The sequence below is a fragment of the Amblyomma americanum genome, chromosome 5, assembly GCF_052857255.1.
Source record: "Amblyomma americanum isolate KBUSLIRL-KWMA chromosome 5, ASM5285725v1, whole genome shotgun sequence".
NCBI classification, from domain to species: Eukaryota; Metazoa; Arthropoda; class Arachnida; order Ixodida; family Ixodidae; genus Amblyomma; species Amblyomma americanum.
In genome coordinates this window covers 182,542,441-182,560,366 of record NC_135501.1, presented here as the reverse complement: position 1 = coordinate 182,560,366, position 17,926 = coordinate 182,542,441, and the positions used below count along the sequence as shown (strand labels likewise).

General features: G+C 46.6%; 1 protein-coding gene across 1 annotated transcript; it reads right to left on the bottom strand.

The window, feature by feature from the left end:
* Nucleotides 1-1,365: 1,365 nt before the first annotated feature.
* Nucleotides 1,366-16,105, bottom strand: LOC144134444 (kelch domain-containing protein 3-like). Its single transcript, XM_077667357.1, has 6 exons — nucleotides 14,401-16,105; nucleotides 11,514-11,692; nucleotides 9,267-9,483; nucleotides 4,321-4,407; nucleotides 1,434-1,542; nucleotides 1,366-1,369 (listed from the first exon to the last, which is right to left on the bottom strand). Exons 1-6 carry the CDS (start codon nucleotides 14,699-14,701, stop codon nucleotides 1,366-1,368), a joined length of 897 nt encoding a protein of 298 aa, XP_077523483.1. The 5' UTR covers nucleotides 14,702-16,105.
* Between the last annotated feature and the right edge of the window lie 1,821 nt (nucleotides 16,106-17,926).

Here is a 17,926-nt window from a genome sequence, read left to right as displayed (position 1 = left end):
CATAGCTGGAAATTCACAGCAGACAGGAAGAAGCGGAAAGACTGCTATACCTTGTACTCCGTTTTCATGCATAATCATTAGAACGCCAACCGGGAAGGAAAAGTGTACGGCATCCGGCGGCTTAGCGTTGTGTACACTTGCCACCTGCCATGGTTGGCAGGTGGAAAATGGAAAGAAGGAAGTCCCCTCTTCGCTTGTAGGAAAGAGGAGCAGAGGCCGGAAGTGTACTGCCATAGGAAGAATTCCCCTCCCAGAAAAAAATGACCTTGTAAAATCGATGATGGCTATATAACCACGACAAATGACTCCGTAAAAATGAAAATTACTAGAAATTGCTGAGCAAAAAAGTGACTAATCTTGACTCAACAAACATGAAAATGACTACGAGTGACCCACCATGCAGAGAACACAGCAATATAGCTCAGGAGTTTTTCAGGAAAGTTAAGCAAAGAATCCTTTAAAGGATTTGCTGATCGGGAAATCAAAGCCTAAGTAGCTCTCTCACTTCTAGGTGGACACTTTAACCATGCCGTGAGGGAAGGGAGGAAGGTGAGAGTGAAAGAAGACAAAGATGTGACGTAGAGAATTCACGATTGGAGGTCCCGGCCCCTGCCCCTCGGCCTGCGTGCCGGAGGTAGGGAGTAGGGGGCCTCCATTCTGATGGCAAATAAAGGTTTATCATCATCATCATCATTCGTGGTACAATTTTGTCATCATCTTCCATGGAAACTTCTTTGTTTATTCAACTACGCCCTGGCCAATCCCCCCGCGTGGGTATGTGCCATATACCTGGGGTGAAGAAGAAGAAGAAGGGCTCTGGAATAATTTCGACCATCTGGGGATCTTTAACGTCTACTGTCACCGCACAGAAGGAGTGCATTATACATTTCGCCTGCATGGAAATACGTCCACTGCGGCCGGGATTTGAACCCGCGTCCTGGCGCTCAGCATCTGGACGCCGCAATCGCTGAGCCACCGCTGTGTGTCAGAAACGAGGGCGCAAAACTACACCGCACTGCTCGGCTGAAACCCAAACCATGCGGCCTGAAGGTTTTTCATTAAGGCTGTGCATGTGACGGTTCATTGCGGCGACGAGCATTGCAAGCGATGGCAAAGTGATCATGATGTACAGGCACCCCAGTTGACAAAACACAGCGAAAAAAATTCTGTCGTTACAATAGATTTTCTCGAATGTTTTTAACGAAGTCATCGTAGTAACAACAAAAATTTATGTAGTTACTAAAGAAACGTATACTGCAGAGAAAAAAGTACTGCAGAAAAATAATACAAAACTGAAAAATCTGTCGTTACGACAAAACTACAAGATATTTTGTCGCACTTTTGACACAGATCTGTCGTCTTTTTTCATCTGGAATGCGCAATGGAACTCGCACGAAAAAACACATAGGCTGAAATGATGGCCGCATAATTACCTGATACCACCGAAGATAAACAGTCGGTCACCGACCAAGGAACAGCAGTGACCAGTGCGAGGGCAGGGTCCCTTGCCAATCGGCTCCACTTCACTCCATTGACAGGCCTCTGCGCAAACGTGAATACACGAGCTTTGTGTCGCGCTTTGTATGCATTAGCAGAGAAAACAACCTAGGCCGTCTACCTAGGTTGCTTCACGTTCAATTATTTATTTATTTAACAAATACTGCAGGCCCTAAGTGTGCCCTAGCAGAGGGGGGGGGCGAAAAAAAATACAGCATTTTGAATATCAATTCATCGCGCGAAGCATAAGTAAAATACACTGAGACATGTTCAACTCTTACAATAAAACATGCATAAACACGAAACACGACTATGAGGTAGACGACAACAATTTGTCAATGAAATCAATGGACATGATGACACCAGAGGGCAGCTTGTTCCATTCCTCGATAGTGCCTGGATAAGAAGAATACTTAAAGGCATTAATTTTAGTTTGATACGGCGTTAAAGAATGCGCATAATGAGCCTTCTGTCAAAGATCGGCGAAATTATTGAGTGCTGACTGTAATGCTAACGCACTAAAAGCTTCGTGCACCATGCCTTTGCATGAACGCGACACTTAGTGAAGCGGCAACGACAAATTGGTGGTGAGCCGAGCGGCCCCCGCTTCGCAGGACGTCGACAATGCTGTCCGACCCATATCTGGAGTTAGGGAGCCACGCTATATCGCCGGCTTTGGGTTAGCGTTCTGCGCATGCGCACTGCTGAACCGCTATTTCCTTCTCGGCTTACAATTGTGCCCTTATCTTATACACACTGTTCACATTTTAAAGCGACCCCTTCCAAATCCCAATAACGGACATGACATGCCCCGCGTACGCTACTGATCCAGCCGCTGCGAATGCTTCGTGTGGTTTCGAATGCTTCGAATGCTCTTTTCAACCCGGACTGTCGACTCATACTTACCCTCTTGCAGTACTGAATCTATATTTTTGTCCCCTACTTCAGTGGATGAAGTTATTTCTATCATTAATTCATTTAGGAACACCTGCTCACCTGGAGATGACGAAGTTGCTGCTTTTCCTATCAAATGTGCTGTAAATATTATTGCTGGCCCTCTTACGCATATTTGTAACAGAATGCTACTTTCTGGTGTATTCTCTATCAAATTAAAAGTCGCGCGCGTTACCGTTTTATTCAAAGGAGGCAACAAAAATGACCCAAATAATTACCGTCCTATTTCGGTATTGCCACTGTTTTCGAAGTTAGCTGAGCGTGTACTCTATAGGCGACTAAACAATTTCTTACAAGCTAAACATCTTATCTGCCCCCAACAGTATGGCTTTCAGGCCGGTAAATCAACAGAATCTGCTCTGTTAGATATTAAAAACTCTATAATTAAAAATTTTGAAACTAAGCTTTTTTCTGTTGGAATTTTTCTTGACCTACGCAAAGCTTTCGATTATGTGCAACATACAATACTGCTCCATAAATTAAAGACTTACGGGATCCGTGGAGTGGCAAATTCACTTTTGGAAAGTTATCTAACTGCACGGATACAGTACACTAAGATTCATGATGTAAAATCCAGTTTTGGTATGATAAAACTCTGTGTCCCTCAGGGTTCAATTTTGGGACCATTTTTGTTTATTCTCTATATTAGTGACATTGTAAACATTCCATTAACTCCTAATATTATGATGTATGCCGACGATACTAATGTCTTTTTTTCCGGCTCCAGTCTCGAAGTAATTGAACACCAATGTAATGCCTGGCTTGAGGAGTTAGCGGTTTGGCTCTATGTTAATCAACTTCAATTAAACGTAAACAAAACAAAGTTTATGCTCTTCCATCCAAAAAACAAACCATTAGGTCATCACATCAAACTATTTTTTAATGACTTTAACATCGAGCAAGTTCATAGTTGCCGGTTCCTTGGTGTGTTTTTTCGTAGCGATTTGGGTTGGAGTGATCATATAAACTACATTAGACTAAAAATGGCCAGATCTATTTATGTTATTTATCGTGTTAGACATCTCCCATTACAAGTTAAAAAACAGTTATATTTTGCCCTTGTTCTTTCTCACCTGGTGTCTTGCAACCTAGTCTGGGGTACATGCAACAAAACTGATTCATACAAATTGCTTTCTCTCCAGAAAAGAGCTCTACGTTTATTAAGTTCAAGTTCATCTGTTGAAGCAAATCTTTTTGAAACATTTTATGTTCGCAATTTCTTTAATTCATACAATTTTAGTTTGGCTCTTCACATTTTTTATAAAGTCAAGCATGACTTTAGCTCTTTTTCTAATACTTATAATTCAAGAAACGTTGCGTATGGTCTACGTTCCGTTGCCCTATCTACTGCAAGACCCAAAACAAATTATGGTAAACAAACAACCGATTATCAAATTATAACATTGTGTAATGCCTACCAGTATCTTACTCAGATTGCTTTAGAAAGTTATAGTGTGTCTGTATTCAAGAAAAAACTGACGATTCTTTTCCCCCCCCGGTTAAATTTCAGCTAATTCTGTATACTTAGTTATTTTTTGAATGTGCATATTATGAAATGTTTCGTTTATTGTTAATTGATATTTATTATTGTCTATCATTAACTATTTTCTATTGTGATCATGTTTGCTCATTGTTTTTTATCTTTTGTCCATTCGGCCCCCGTTTTCCATTATGTGTGATCGGGGTGTAGGCCTTGTCAGGAGGTATGCTTGGTCTACCTCCTTTAGCCTCACCTCGAGGGCATATTTTATATAATATGGCCAAATAAACATACTACTACTACTACTACTACTAATACTACGACAACTTCTCCAGAAGAGCTCACACTTAAAAAAAATAAATCTCAAGGTGCAAAGAAGTAGAGTATACCTGTGTCGTACTTGTACATGTCGGCGAAGAAACTTCCCAAGAGACCATTGTATCCGCCGAACAGATACATTTCGCCATTGTAGACAACTGGAAACGAAAAGCACCGGAAGGAATCGCTATAAGGAAACGGCTGAAGCAGCAGTGTTTTAGGCGCAGTTCAAAAACGACAGTCTCCGGCAAGCCACGAAATCATCTAGATCCAGGCTTCCAAGGTTCTTCCACACGACGTCAACGACTGCGCGCAGCCGGCTGAGGGTGAGGAAGTTGTGGTGTAACATCGCAAGTGCATCGGTTCCTCGGGGACCAGGCTTGACGTCACTATTGAATATTTAAAGTTGCATGACCTACACCTGTCTGTGAAGTCACAGCGAACGTTTTGAAATTTTCAATGCTATCTCGGCTCTGAAACCGGATTAACTGGAGAGATATGAGAGAGGCATTTGCCCTGCAGTGGGCGTTGTCCGCGGCTGATGATAATGATCATCATCTAGCCTCTGATCGGAACATATATTAGTGTGGGCAAAGAAAAAGAAAGGAAAATAATGTTGCCCAACAGTCAGCTGCAGGCTGCGCGTTTTTCTGCTGGGTTTAGACTTCCCTCCAAGCTATTCGCAACGTGTCTAACCCCGAGAATGAAAAGGCCGATCAAAGGCAGCCCTTCTATTGCGCTAAGAGTCGCGAACAACTACCGCGCGGTGCCACAGTGGAAATGGCTGCAGTGACGTCATAGACTTCAGCACGAGGATGCGGAGTTAATCTTAATTGCATCCGACGCATTTTAATGAAAATACGGGCGAAAATTCTCCAGGACAAAAGTACTGGCGGACGGTATAGAACTCCGAATATATCGCCATGAACAAGATTCCTGTACTGAAATGGCGTGCCTCGCGACTGCTTCCTGAACTTTATGCGGTGTGTGCGGGGATATCGAACATTATATTATGTACGGCCCAGAGTACAACGCGGAAAGGTATGTGATGTTCGCTTCCTTCAAGAAGACAGGAACCCGTTACAATACAGTTCAGGACATTGTCTACACGAGTGGGAGCCAGACATGCAGAAGGGAGGCTGCACGCCTTCTTTTAACACTTCTGCAGGACACGGATCTTGTTTCTAAATGGTGACAGCAGGAACGGACTATGGCCTAATATGATTGAATGTGTGCGTAGATGGTGTCTTCCGGAGTGGACTACGTTATACTGTGAGTGAATGTGTGTATAGATTGTGGCACTGCAATGGCCTATGTTCTACTGTGTCTGAATATGTACATAGATGGTGACTTATGGAATGGACTGTGATGTGGACTGTGTGGAGTGATTGTGTGCATAGATGGTGACAGCGGGAGAGAATGTGTGCTATTAAAAGAGACTGTGCGCATAGCGGGGTAGATGCGACGGGCTTTAGGACATTGTTAATATAGAAGGGACGCTGCGGTGGAGCAATTGCCGGCAGATAAAGCAAGGTTAACCCCACCTGTAGCATTCAACACGTCAACTCATCTCAACTGCTTCCTGAACTTGTGTCTATGTGAGTGTAACAGAACGAATACGATGTTTGCGCAGCGTTTGCCTACTCTGCATCTATTTTGACATGCTGCTCAGGTCTTGGTTCGTACTTGACATAAAAAGGGAACAGAAACGCAAACTAAAGACACGGACTAAGTGTGAGTACAGGCTGAGCGCCAACAAAAGTGCTTAGAGTCGGCGATGCGGAACAGAATAGAAAAAATGTTCAGCGTTAGTTTAAAACACAGGCCCTGTAGTTGCGCCAGACTGCAGAAAAGCCATCATCTCATGGGAATGTTGGTTTCAAGCGGGTCTTCGTCACACACCGTAATGGTTCCCCGTTGCCAAGTGGCTTTAGATGCTTTAGATAACAATGCTTTAGATAACAATGCTTTAGCTAACAATGCTTTAGCTGACAATGTTTTAGCTAACAAGACCCCAGGGAGGAGTGGTGCTCACGCAGCCGGTGAGCACCACTCCTCCCTGGGGTCTGATGACGGTGCCAACTTGCCTCGCCATTGCAATGAATGTGGGTGTTATCCACTGTTCAGCAATGTAATGATTCTTCGTAGAGGCAACGGCAAGCAAGAGCGAGAAATCTTGGAGGCATACCATATCAGTTTGTCAGGCCAAGATTGCATTAGCAGAACCTCGGTGCGCTTACTCGAGAAAGAATTCGCTTTTTTAGGCCGGTCACGGTAGAGGTGTGTCTTGTGAGCCCTATGCGCTGTGAGTTGTGATACGGCTGTTGCGCATGCTCTGCTGGCCTTGCTGGGACTGTTTTGTCTAATAAATCTCAGTTGACAGACCAGTCGTTGTGGAGTGAACACTCCTTCTCTTGCCCCTTGTCTTTCGTGACTGGTTTTTTTTCAAGTTACTACGAACCAACTGGCCTGCATTTCAACCCTTTTGAAACGATACCTTGCTCTTGTATGTACTCGTCGCGAGAAACACCTAAACGCTGGCCCATTTACACGTGCGCATGACATTGGCAGTGTAACGCAAATAAAGGGGCTGCCTTTGAACTGACGCTGAAAATATATTTCAATTCTGTTCCCCGCAAATCTTTCCAACCACTTGTGAGATCGACGCTCGTCGCGGCCTCTGACAGTGTTATTTTTTGTTTGCGCTTTTAAGTCCTTGGTCTTTTCCAGAATATTCAACATTGCAGACGGAGTTCCGATATTTTAATAATAATACGCTTTCTTTCTCACGTGTGGATATCACAGAAATAATTTTTTCGTCTGCATAGAGTTCGCATGCGTTTACCACATTTCTGCCTGAAACAGTTGTGCGTTCCTGTCGAAAAAACCAGGTTTATTGTATTTGTACATAGTTTATAATGCTCCCTACCCCTATCCATTCTTAATATCGCTCCCCGTTTCTTTCCCTCTCCCTGTCCTTTTATTCCCGCTAGCTCACCATAACCATTGGTTTTTGGGGAAAGGAAATGGCGCAGTATCTGTCTCATATATCGTTAGACACCTGAACCGCGCCGTAAGGGAAGGGATAGAGGGAGTGAAAGAAGAAAGGAAGAACGAGGTGTCGTAGTGGAGGGCTCCGGAATAATTTCGGCCACCTGGGGATCTTTGTCCCGCTAGCTGAAGCTCCGGTGCTTCAGGTCTTGATGGCAGATGCCGCGGCTAGCAACATATTTTCCTTCTGACCAGCCGAGCAGGAACGTCATCAACCCCGGAGGGGCCCCAGATTAATTGCGGGGACAGCTATTCGGAATTATTAAACCTATATAAGGGGCTAAGATTCCAATACCCCCCACCACATAAAGCATTATCCAAGGAGGAAGCCACAGGATGGCGAAGACTGCAAACAGGCTCCTTCCCAAACTTATACATTTTAAACAAGATGTTCCCCACACAGTATAGCGCCAACTGTCCGTGGTGCGGAGCAAAACCAATACTATATCATGTCACGTGGGAGTGCGGAAGAAATCAAGCATTCCACAAACACAAAACGCCAAGTGCGGAGCAATGGGAGAGCCGGCTCACCGGCTGCGAGCTAGAGGTCCAAAGGGCCCTCATAGCACACGCATGCGAGGTGGCCCGACTCAGTGGAGCCCTGGACTAGGGGCCCACCCACGGCCAAGGAGGACCCAAGCTTCAAGACGAAGACTTCGTCCTCTACCGCTACTACTTCCTAAAGGAACCAATAAAGTTTTTCATTCATTCATTCCTTCCATTGTTATTTGATTAATGAATAGCCACTAACAACGTCCTACTCATTCATACCAACATTTCTGTTTACACTCAGTTCGAATGTGACTATGAGAGACGACGGGTGTATATCGCAAGCACCATAAACCATCTGTGGAGACTTCAACCATCGTGACTCAATGGAGGCCGCCATATTTCCAGGAGTTCGATCCTGGCAGTACTTTCATCTGAGAACAAACTTATGACAGCAGTCCATATTACCCGCGAGGCTTTTCTTAGGGCGACTCTTTGTACCTGACTTCTTGACATTTCCATTCTTGCAAATACCCTATGGGTTTCCTAGGAATAGCTTTCGACAGCCTCAAATGCATTTCATTAAAAAAGGCGCGCTAATGAATGTGTTCCTCTTAACCTTGCTGAATAAAGTTTTTTCTGTCTGTCTGTCTGCCTGTCCGTCCGTCCGTCCGTCCGTCCGTCCGTCCGTCCGTCCGTCCGTCCGTCCGTCCGTCCGTCCGTCTGTCTGTCTGTCTGTCTGTCTGTCTGTCTGTCTGTCTGTCTGTCTGTCTGTCTGTCTGTCTGTCTGTCTGTCTGTCTGTCTGTCTGTCTGTTAACCTTGTAGGAGAGACTGCCATCAGGCCTTGGTTTTAGGGGCAATCTGGATAGTGCTGTATCGAATGGGTGTTGAAGCAGCAGCTTGCCGTGGAGTTAAATGGCCACAAAAAGGGGTGTATGAGCTTGGCTTTAAGATGCTTGCACTATGTCGAGTACAGGCCACCGAGCGTCCATGCCGCGTACGAGACCTCAACAGCGAGCGGGAAATTTACAATACATGTTTAAAAATTCCCGCTTTCGCACCTCGCGGCGACGCGCGGTGCCGGGCTTTTGCACGAAAACCTGGCAGACGACGTCACGTCTTGCAAATGACGTCAGCAGCCGGGGGTTATCATTGGCTCACAGCGCCAAACTCTTTCAGACGTCACGCGCTACAGCGGCCGCGGCCACTCCGCGCGCACCGCAGCCGGCGGAGGTAGGGGAGGGGCCGAATGAGTGGGGCCGGCGGAGGAGCGCTGCCGTTTTGGCGTGCGAGAGGAGAGGGAAAGGCGCGAAGACACGGAAGTTCAAATTTTGTCTGCATATAACTCAGCTTCCACAAAACGCATTAAAATAGTTCTTGCAGGGGGATAATTATGAACCGTCGTGTTTTAACATTCCAGACATATCGCACCTTAATTGAGACCCCGTTTCTGGGTCCCTTTAAGCTCTCACTCACAGGCCGTGTGACCGCATCGCGCTAGCGGCCTGGTGCCTTCTGCTTCGGGTCGCACCCAGACGTCGCTGGCGGTGTCCAGGTAGACGAGCCGGTTGCTGTAGTCCTCAGTGGCTAACAAGGCGGTCCCGCTGTCCAAGGCACACCTGCCGCCCCATACGTAGATGCGGCTGCCGATGACCACGGCGGAGTGGAAACCGCGCCACTCTGGTGAAGCGCCCTGTGAGGAAGAAGGAGGGAACAGTGCCGGCTCGGCAAGAGTAGCACAAGTTGCCGGCGACCTTAGAGGCGAAAGAAAAGGACAAAAAGAGGAAATTCTTTCGCAGGTGGTGTCTGTTTTCTGTACCATCATTAGGCCGGAGCGGGAACGGCTAGGTGAAGGTCGTCACGAAGGGCTGTGAGAGGAGGTAAAGGTCAAAACGAGGGCATGGAGCGGGCGAAAAATTGGCGCCATTTTCCCCACATTCTTCCGTATGGTGAGCTGTCTTTCCGAATACGTAATAAACGCTATTTTCGAACAAGGCAGTATCATCTGGAAATAATAGGACGCAATTTTTGAAGCGAAAGCTTCACTGCGATAGGTAAAGCCGAATTCGCCGTGCGTTTCCGGCTGACCTTCAAGTGAGACGGAGGTCAAGTGTGGCTATAGGTCTTACCATATGTGTTCAACCATGATGTCACACCATTTTGACCTTTGACCTTTCGATTCGCAGATAGAGGACGGTAGAATAGGTCGCAGCGTTCATTGGGTGACCAACCTCACGCGGTCAACCATTAATTTAACTGCCACCTGCCAGGGTGGCAGGGTGGGCGCGCTGCCTATCTAGTGTGAGGAACGCACTCAACGTTACAGACGCCAAGCCGCGTCTACTTTCCCGATATACCACAGCTTTCACTCTCTAACCAGGTTCAGCAGTATAAACCGCAGCTAATTTTTGTTTGTGTGCTTTCAGATTTAATACATAATTTTTTTTTCTTTCAGCCCACATTCGCTCCGCAGCCAATCTTAACAGCCCTTGATATTCGATGGTCATCCGTGACTTTCACCAAGTCGATGGTATTCCCGTTAAAGGCTCATTCAAAATCGCTTTGTGGCACAGGCCGCTAGCCGTTGAGTATGCACTAAATTATCAATTCACCATATAAATATCTGCTCGTCCGCTACAAATACCTTTTGTGCCCCATGCCTATACAAGCCATGGAAGAAGTACCCGTGACTATTATATTCCCTCCTGTTTTTGTAAGCAACGAATTACTAGTGGCGCAAATAGTATTAGCCATTGTGAAAAAAACCTCGATGACCATTGTTAAGGCCAATCGAGCTGAAAGAAAATACTCTTGGTTTTATGCTTTGATATTCTGGAGGTTTTTGAGGACACTTCAATTGGCTTCACAAAAAGTGACCGTCGATCGCGGTATCTGCTGTCTTTCCAGCTTGCAATATAGCATGCTCAGTCGGAGACAAAAGCCTCTGGACCGCGTGCTTCGTAAACGAAGCGCATAGCTCTATTCCTAACCGCCGACTGGAGGGCACACTTGTGGAGATGAAATAACAAAATTTTAAATTTTCCCTATAAAAGTGTGGTCTCTAGCCGCTGGATAATATTGGATATTGGCTGCGTTTGCACCCGCCGCGGTGACTCAGTGGTTAGGGCGCTCGGCTACTGTTCCGGAGTTCCCGGGCTCGAACCCGACCGCGGCGACTGCGTTTTTATGGAGGCAAAACGCTAAGGCGCCCGTGTGCTCTGCAATGTCAGTGCACGTTAAAGATCCCCAGGTGGTCGAAATTATTCCGGAGCCCTCCACTACAGGCACCTCTTTCTTCCTTACTTCTTCCACTCCCTCCTTTATCCCTTCCCTTAAGGCGCGGTTCAGGTGTCCAACGTTATATGAGACAGATACTGCGCCATTTCCTTTCCCTAAAAACCAATTATTATTATAATTGGCTGCGTTTGCGAAACACGTGGTCCAGAGACTCTTGTCCCCGACTGCACAGTCGTGAGCACTACGAAAGGGAACAAAGTTTTAATGACTCATTTATTGATTACTCCATAAATATTTACACCAGGCACAGTTTTTCCTCTTTTCTAACAATTTTTTCTCTTGGCCTATAATATCCAAAACTCGTTCTCCAATTTAGTATAGAAATAACTAGAAAATTCACAATTTTGTGCGAGAGATTTATTCCCTGTCATATTCCTCGCGACTGTAAGTGCCAGATGAAAAAAAAACACGTGGGTTAGTACCCACCGTGGTGACCAGGGGGCGCCAGTGCATGGTGTCCAGGCCTAGCACGTGCACGTCCCGGAAGAGCCGGTCCTCGAACCCACCGAACACGTACATGTCGCTGCCCACTACGCATGCCGAGTGGCCTTTGCGTGCCCTGGGTGTCTGCCCCGTGGTGTTTGGACGGAGCCAGGTCAACGACGCTGCGCAGATCGACGAAAAGAAACCCTCAAGACATGTAGGTCTTGTAGAAACCTTCAAGACATACACTCTGGTCCATTGTAAAAGGGAGCACAAATTGTCTCCACTCAACAGCCGATGTCTCGCTTAGTTTTTGTACTGTTATAAGAGCCTAACGGGACGTACCCTTAAACCGGAAACATTACCCGCCGCGGTGGCTCAGTGGTTAGGGCGCTCGACTACTGATCCGGAGTTCCCGGGTTCGAACCCGACCGCGGCGGCTGCGTTTTTATGGAGGAAAAACGCTAAGGCACCCGTGTGCTGTGCGATGTCGGTGCACGTTAAAGATCCCCAGGTGGTCGAAATTATTCCGGAGCCCTCCACTACGGCACCTCATTCTTCCTTTCTTCTTTCACTCCCTCTTTTATCCCTTCCCTTACGGCGCGGTTCAGGTGTCCAACGATATATGAGACAGATACTGCGCCATTTCCTTTCCCCCAAAACCAATTATTATTATTATGTAAGGAACAACCGAATAACTGCAGATTGGGCTAGTTGGTATTGATGCATAGTGGTGGTTTGTACCCTGTACTAGCACTTCGAGTCTTGTTGGCATTGCGCATGTGCGCTGTTTTCTACGTGTGTATATATATGACGTGCTTCTTCCTAATAAAAAATCAGTTGTAAGTTCAGCGCTGGGTTGTGTGTTTTGTCTCCTACTTGGTCTGTGTATGTTTGCGCTGTTGAACCATCACTATGTAAGGAGCCAAGAAAGCAATGAGAACCTTCAGCGCGACAGTATTCAGCTGTTCCCTGTAATATTTCACCGTACTATGCAGTAAAAAAAAATGAGATACAGAGGCACAGGAGAGGGTCTTTCCAATACGTGCTCCCTGATGGTGGCCATATTGCTCGCTATAGGCTCAAGTGTGCACCCGGCTCAAGCATGGAGGGAGCGGTTGCACGATCACTCCGCACCTGTTCGCCAGTCTGGCTATCTACATGTATCCGATGGAATGGTGTATGTAACTCACGCAGGCTGGCTAACTTGACTACTTATATAAAAGACTTCATCCGTCTCTTATAGCAGTCGAATCGAATGCATAAAGGGTGTCGAACTGAAAAGTTTTTTTTTCTATTTGGTCAGTAAGTGCTCTTTGTATGCGCCTGTGACATCGACTACTATCCCACACGGTATTATTACTACTTACAAGTCTTCAAACATGATCTGATCAATGCTGGTCGTGAAAGCCGTGGTCCGTGTCCTCACTTATCGCGGTTATATGCGATTGAGTAGCTGCAGACACTCAGCCCCCAAAGAAGGTTATAACAGCTAAGCTATAAATAAAGCGGCTGAGGGGGCTACTGGGTCGGACCTCGACCATCTTATGAAGCGCACTGATTACAGCCCGTAAACAGTTCTTCGGTGACTGCGTCGTCACAAGTCAACGTATAAGTCAGGAGGAGAGTTATACACAGCCGTGCCCGGATGTATCAAAACCGGATAATTCAAATTACTGTTTATATCGAAGAGTCAGAACGTTCTCTTGAAAATCCCATGCAAAAGAATAACACTATTATTCGCGTACATCGAACTCGCGTTCAGCGGAACATCCGATATATCGAACCGTGCGCCGCTTCTTCTAACGACGCTCTTCGAACCCTTTCCACACGCGGAGACAGATCGACTGCGCAGCTTTGGGCAACTGCTGCAAGTGCTGGCGGTGTGAAACCGCGTAAAGAGGTGTACGTCAGGAATGTATTAGGGTAACCAGTGGTCTCTTGTACCCATTTTCAACGCCACATCATTGTCATGCGGTGAAGCTAAACTATCTAAGCCTTCGCAAAGGCCCTCGCCTAGCGTGCTTCTCTGCCGAAGTTGTCGCTGAAACCAACCGTACCTTAGTTTTAATGAGGTTATTGTATTTATAATTTGCCGATAACAGGATCAAACAAATATTATGACAGGTAGTGGCTAGTTCTAAACCATTTTCCGCTGTAGATTCGATGCGAAGCATGCAGGTTAGGCGTAGAAGCGCCTAGCGAGTGGTGCGCTGCTAGCATGCCGGCGGGCAGCGCGTTTGTGCAAGAATGTCAAGCGTGGGTGCATGCATTCGTGCTGCTAGGTTACACAAAACTTTTCTGTTGCCATTTTTATATATCGATTTTTTTATGTATCCAATTATTTCGCGATATCCTTCGAATTTGCTGTATACGGGTTCAACTTATTTGTCGGAAAACAATGAAAACTAATCTTCCCTTCCTGACTTCTTAAGATGAGCTGAACAGTCCTCTAATAGCGCATGTGGTGTGGGTGGCAATAGACATATTCACACATGCAGCTTTTGCTATGTGCCACGCTGCTATCATGGTACTCATATGGAGGGACCCGGACTTGCTATCGCTGTCCGGTGTTAGCGCAGCATTCCGAAGTTGGAAGTGGAAAACTCTGTCTACCGCATGCATGTATAGCGGCCAGTTTTGCATGTTAGTAGCTCATCTCTCAGAAAACTGCAAATACCCACGCAAACGCAAGAAATAAATTCCGCATTCGTCCCTTCTCTGTTTATATGTCATGCTTACCGCCCCACTTTTCCATTATACCCATACCTCGTCTCTCTTTCCTGTTCCAGCAGGCAGCGCGAAAGCCCGCCTGGTCTGTTGTCTCGAACCTTATCTCAGCTTCAGCCCGAAAGCGTGAGCAGGTCAGCAAGCTATGCTAATCCCTCACCGGTGTCAAAACGGTACACGATGTTGCAGGCTCCGTTGTCATCACGGCCTCCCCACAGGTAGACGTAATCTCTGTATGCCACCACCGTGTGGCCATGCCGATGGAAGGGCACGCTGTCTAAGTCGCCTTGCACCGGGATCTTCGACCAGCGGAGCGAGACTGCGTCAAAACCAGTGGCAAAGCGAGTAACAAACGGCGCAAAACTTCCCGATGTTTCGCCTCGCGCAGTGAGAAGCGACAGAGGCTTAAACAAAGTGATGCGAACTGTCGCACATACTTTTCTCGTTCTTAATGTTGTCATCGGGTTACCTATAGCGCAGCAGCTTGTCGACAGCCCTCCGCAATTTTTTCATCCTCATCACCTTCATCTTTTGGCAGCCATCACCCACTACACTCGTCGAGACTTCTCTCGTTTAATGCCACAATTCGTTCTTCGGTCCCCATAGAAAAACGGTTCCTACTCTACACGGCGACCAGCGCGAAAAGTTTTCGAATCAACGACCAGTTCGAGGAGGCAATCCAGGTGCCTGACTCATAAACAACGCGCGCGATCGCAGAACCACTCCTTAAATATAATCCAGAGTACGGCAAGCCACTGCGTAGTCACTGGCGGGTAACTTGTCACGATTTCCTAGCAACCAACCCCCTCCTCTATCCGCGAGCATGAAATAAACGCGCCAAGATGGCGGCACACTGGGCGCCAAGATGTAATCCAATCGCAGCTCGTACGGCCTCCAAACTTTTATAAAACGCAGTGCACCAGTGTTGAAGACGTGCACGTCCATGGGTCGGCGCGTCGCGTCGATGTTGTCAACGCAGAAGCCTCCAAACGAGTAGATCTTGTCCTTGGTGGCTACCGCCGCGTGGTTGGTGCAGCAGGGTCCTCCCTCCACACGCCCTGTCCACATACTTCTCTTCATCCCAACTGAGTGTCGTTCTTTTGGAACGGGGTGCTGAAACGGTAATGAATTAAGTTAGGTGAAGATGGCGTTAATTCTTGGAAACCGGCATCGTCAGGCATGCATACAGTCCGCTCCAGTCCAAAGGCCTCTTCCAATGGTCACTAATCACTACTAATGCGCCTCCAGCTGGATTGGTGGCATGGCTCGATACACGGCTACCGCGCTTGCACAGAACATAAGAGCACATGCCAAAGCGTCGCCAGCCATTCGTCATAACCGAGGTATAAAAGGCCGGAACGTAAGCTAATAAACGTCCCTTATGCAATCCGGCTAAGCCTACTTGTCCCTCCCTTTATTTCACTGCACATGCAATCACGGTCTTCTTATCCTGCGATTTTTTCGTAACCTCTTTACCACACCACATAGTCTGCCGACGCGACTACACATGCTTTTCCTTCTTATCTAATGCATGTGCATAACTGATCACTAGATATCCGCTCTGTCCACTGATTCCCTGCTCATGCCTATTCACCTCTCATGGCTTAAACTGAGATATATCGTAAGATTTACTAGTTTGCCAGTGACGTTCGCATTTGCAAACAACCGATGCTTTAGCACCGTTCCTCAGACCTCCAGAACCTCCCTCGTGTACGAATGAACGATGACGCTATACCACGCACCGTCCGGAGCGCAATTACTTCTGGAACATGCCAGCATTTTTACTCGACGAAATTGTTCATGTCGACATAAGAGAGGTCAGGTACTCACGCAGAGCTGGAAAGTTCAGCTAGTCCAGTTGTATAGGACTTTGTCCAGTTGTATAGGAGTTGTATAGGCAGGACAGAGTATCCTGGCCAGCCAGAGGTGCAGTGCGAACTGATCAGCAGCGCCCTAAGGGCGTGATGATGATGATGATGATGACGACGACGACGACGATGATGATAATGATGATGTCCTCAGGCGCGTTTACCCCTACAGCCGATCTTCCTCCTTCTTTGCCGCCTACGTGCACCGCTTTTTCGTGTCATTAGCACGCTCGAGTCTTGCGCCGCTGACACCAAGTAAATGACACGCCATCACTGGCTAGCGTTCTTGCTCGAAACGGAGAGAGAATGTGTTTACGAACACCTGCTCCGAGGAATACCCAACGTCACGTCCTGTGATTGGTCCGGTATTGGAGGTTCACCTCCTGTGCTGTACAGGAGCAGGTGCGCGAACTGCGCTGGGTGTTTTCCGGTAGCTTACGGCATAATAGCGATGCTCAGAATAAGAAAAATGATCATAAACAAAGCTAACTAGTTGTGCAGGGTATTATGGCACGGCACGGTACGGTACGGCGCTGAACGGCATGACATGTCGTGCTGTGCTGTGGTACGGTACGGTACGGTATGGTATGATATGTTATGGTGTGGTACGGGTCTAACATCCGAAATCTCTTCATAGGCCATGACAGAGGGCGCAGCGGAGGGCTACGAGTTAATTTCTACCACGTGGGTGTTTTCATGTCTGCTAGATCACAGACTTGCGCCACGGCGCTCTTTGGCCACAGATGCCCTTCGCCATAAAATATCATCATCATCACCATCGAAATTATCCTCGATCAATTTGGCGAGGGCGGGGGGGGGGGGGGTAGCATTTGCCTCATCCCTATAATGCAAATTATGCTTTCTTTGTCTAAACTAGACCTCTCACACTTCCCCACCAATCTTCTAATCGCCTTCTAATACACCCGCCGCGGTGGTTCAGTGGTTGGGCGCTCGGCTACTGATCAGGAGTTCCCGGATTTGAACCCGACCGCGGCGGTTGCATTTCGATGGAGCCGAAACGCTAAGGCGCCCGTGTGCTGTGCGATGTCAGAGCACGTTAAAGATCCCCGGGTGGTCGAAATTATTCCGGAACCCTCCACTACGGCACCTCTTTCTTCCTTTCTTCTTTCATTCCCGCCTTTATCCCTTCCCTTACGACGCGGTTCAGGTGTCCAATGATATATCACATTCAGTCTTTCACATTGTCTTTATTTTCTCTTGGACAGAGAAGGAGACAGGACTAAAAGCTCGTAAGCTTGTCAGAGGTCCTGCCCCCTTTATCAACTTGGCAGTACAGTACAAAGGCAGAGATTTTCAATTTTCCAAATAAGACTGAAACAAAATAAAAAACACTTTGTAAAAAAGCAGCGCTGTGCATTGCAGCACAAAGATAGGTATTAGAAAAACAAATAACTGGTCATGGGGAAACGAAAAAAATATTAACAGGTATAGGTTTAAACTGAGTGCAATATTACGTAATCTGCTAAGAAAAAATCGCTTAATAACATCACTTGAATGCTGAAAGGGGTCAAACAATTCTTTGTTTAATTTATTTAATAATACTGGAACAGTATAAGAAAAAGACTGCTTGGTATAATATGCCCTTTCTTTTCCCCTAAAAACAATTTTCAATTTTTTCCTTGACTGCAAACAGGCTTAAATGAGTATACACGGCAAATATTAGTTTAACGTTTGCTTTGTAATGATACGTAGGTAATTTATATACACGAATCACCACCTGGAATTCGCCTATGGCAGCTAAATGATTTATAATTGAACTTCTTCGATTACTTGTTTCGGTTGCAGCAGACAAATGAT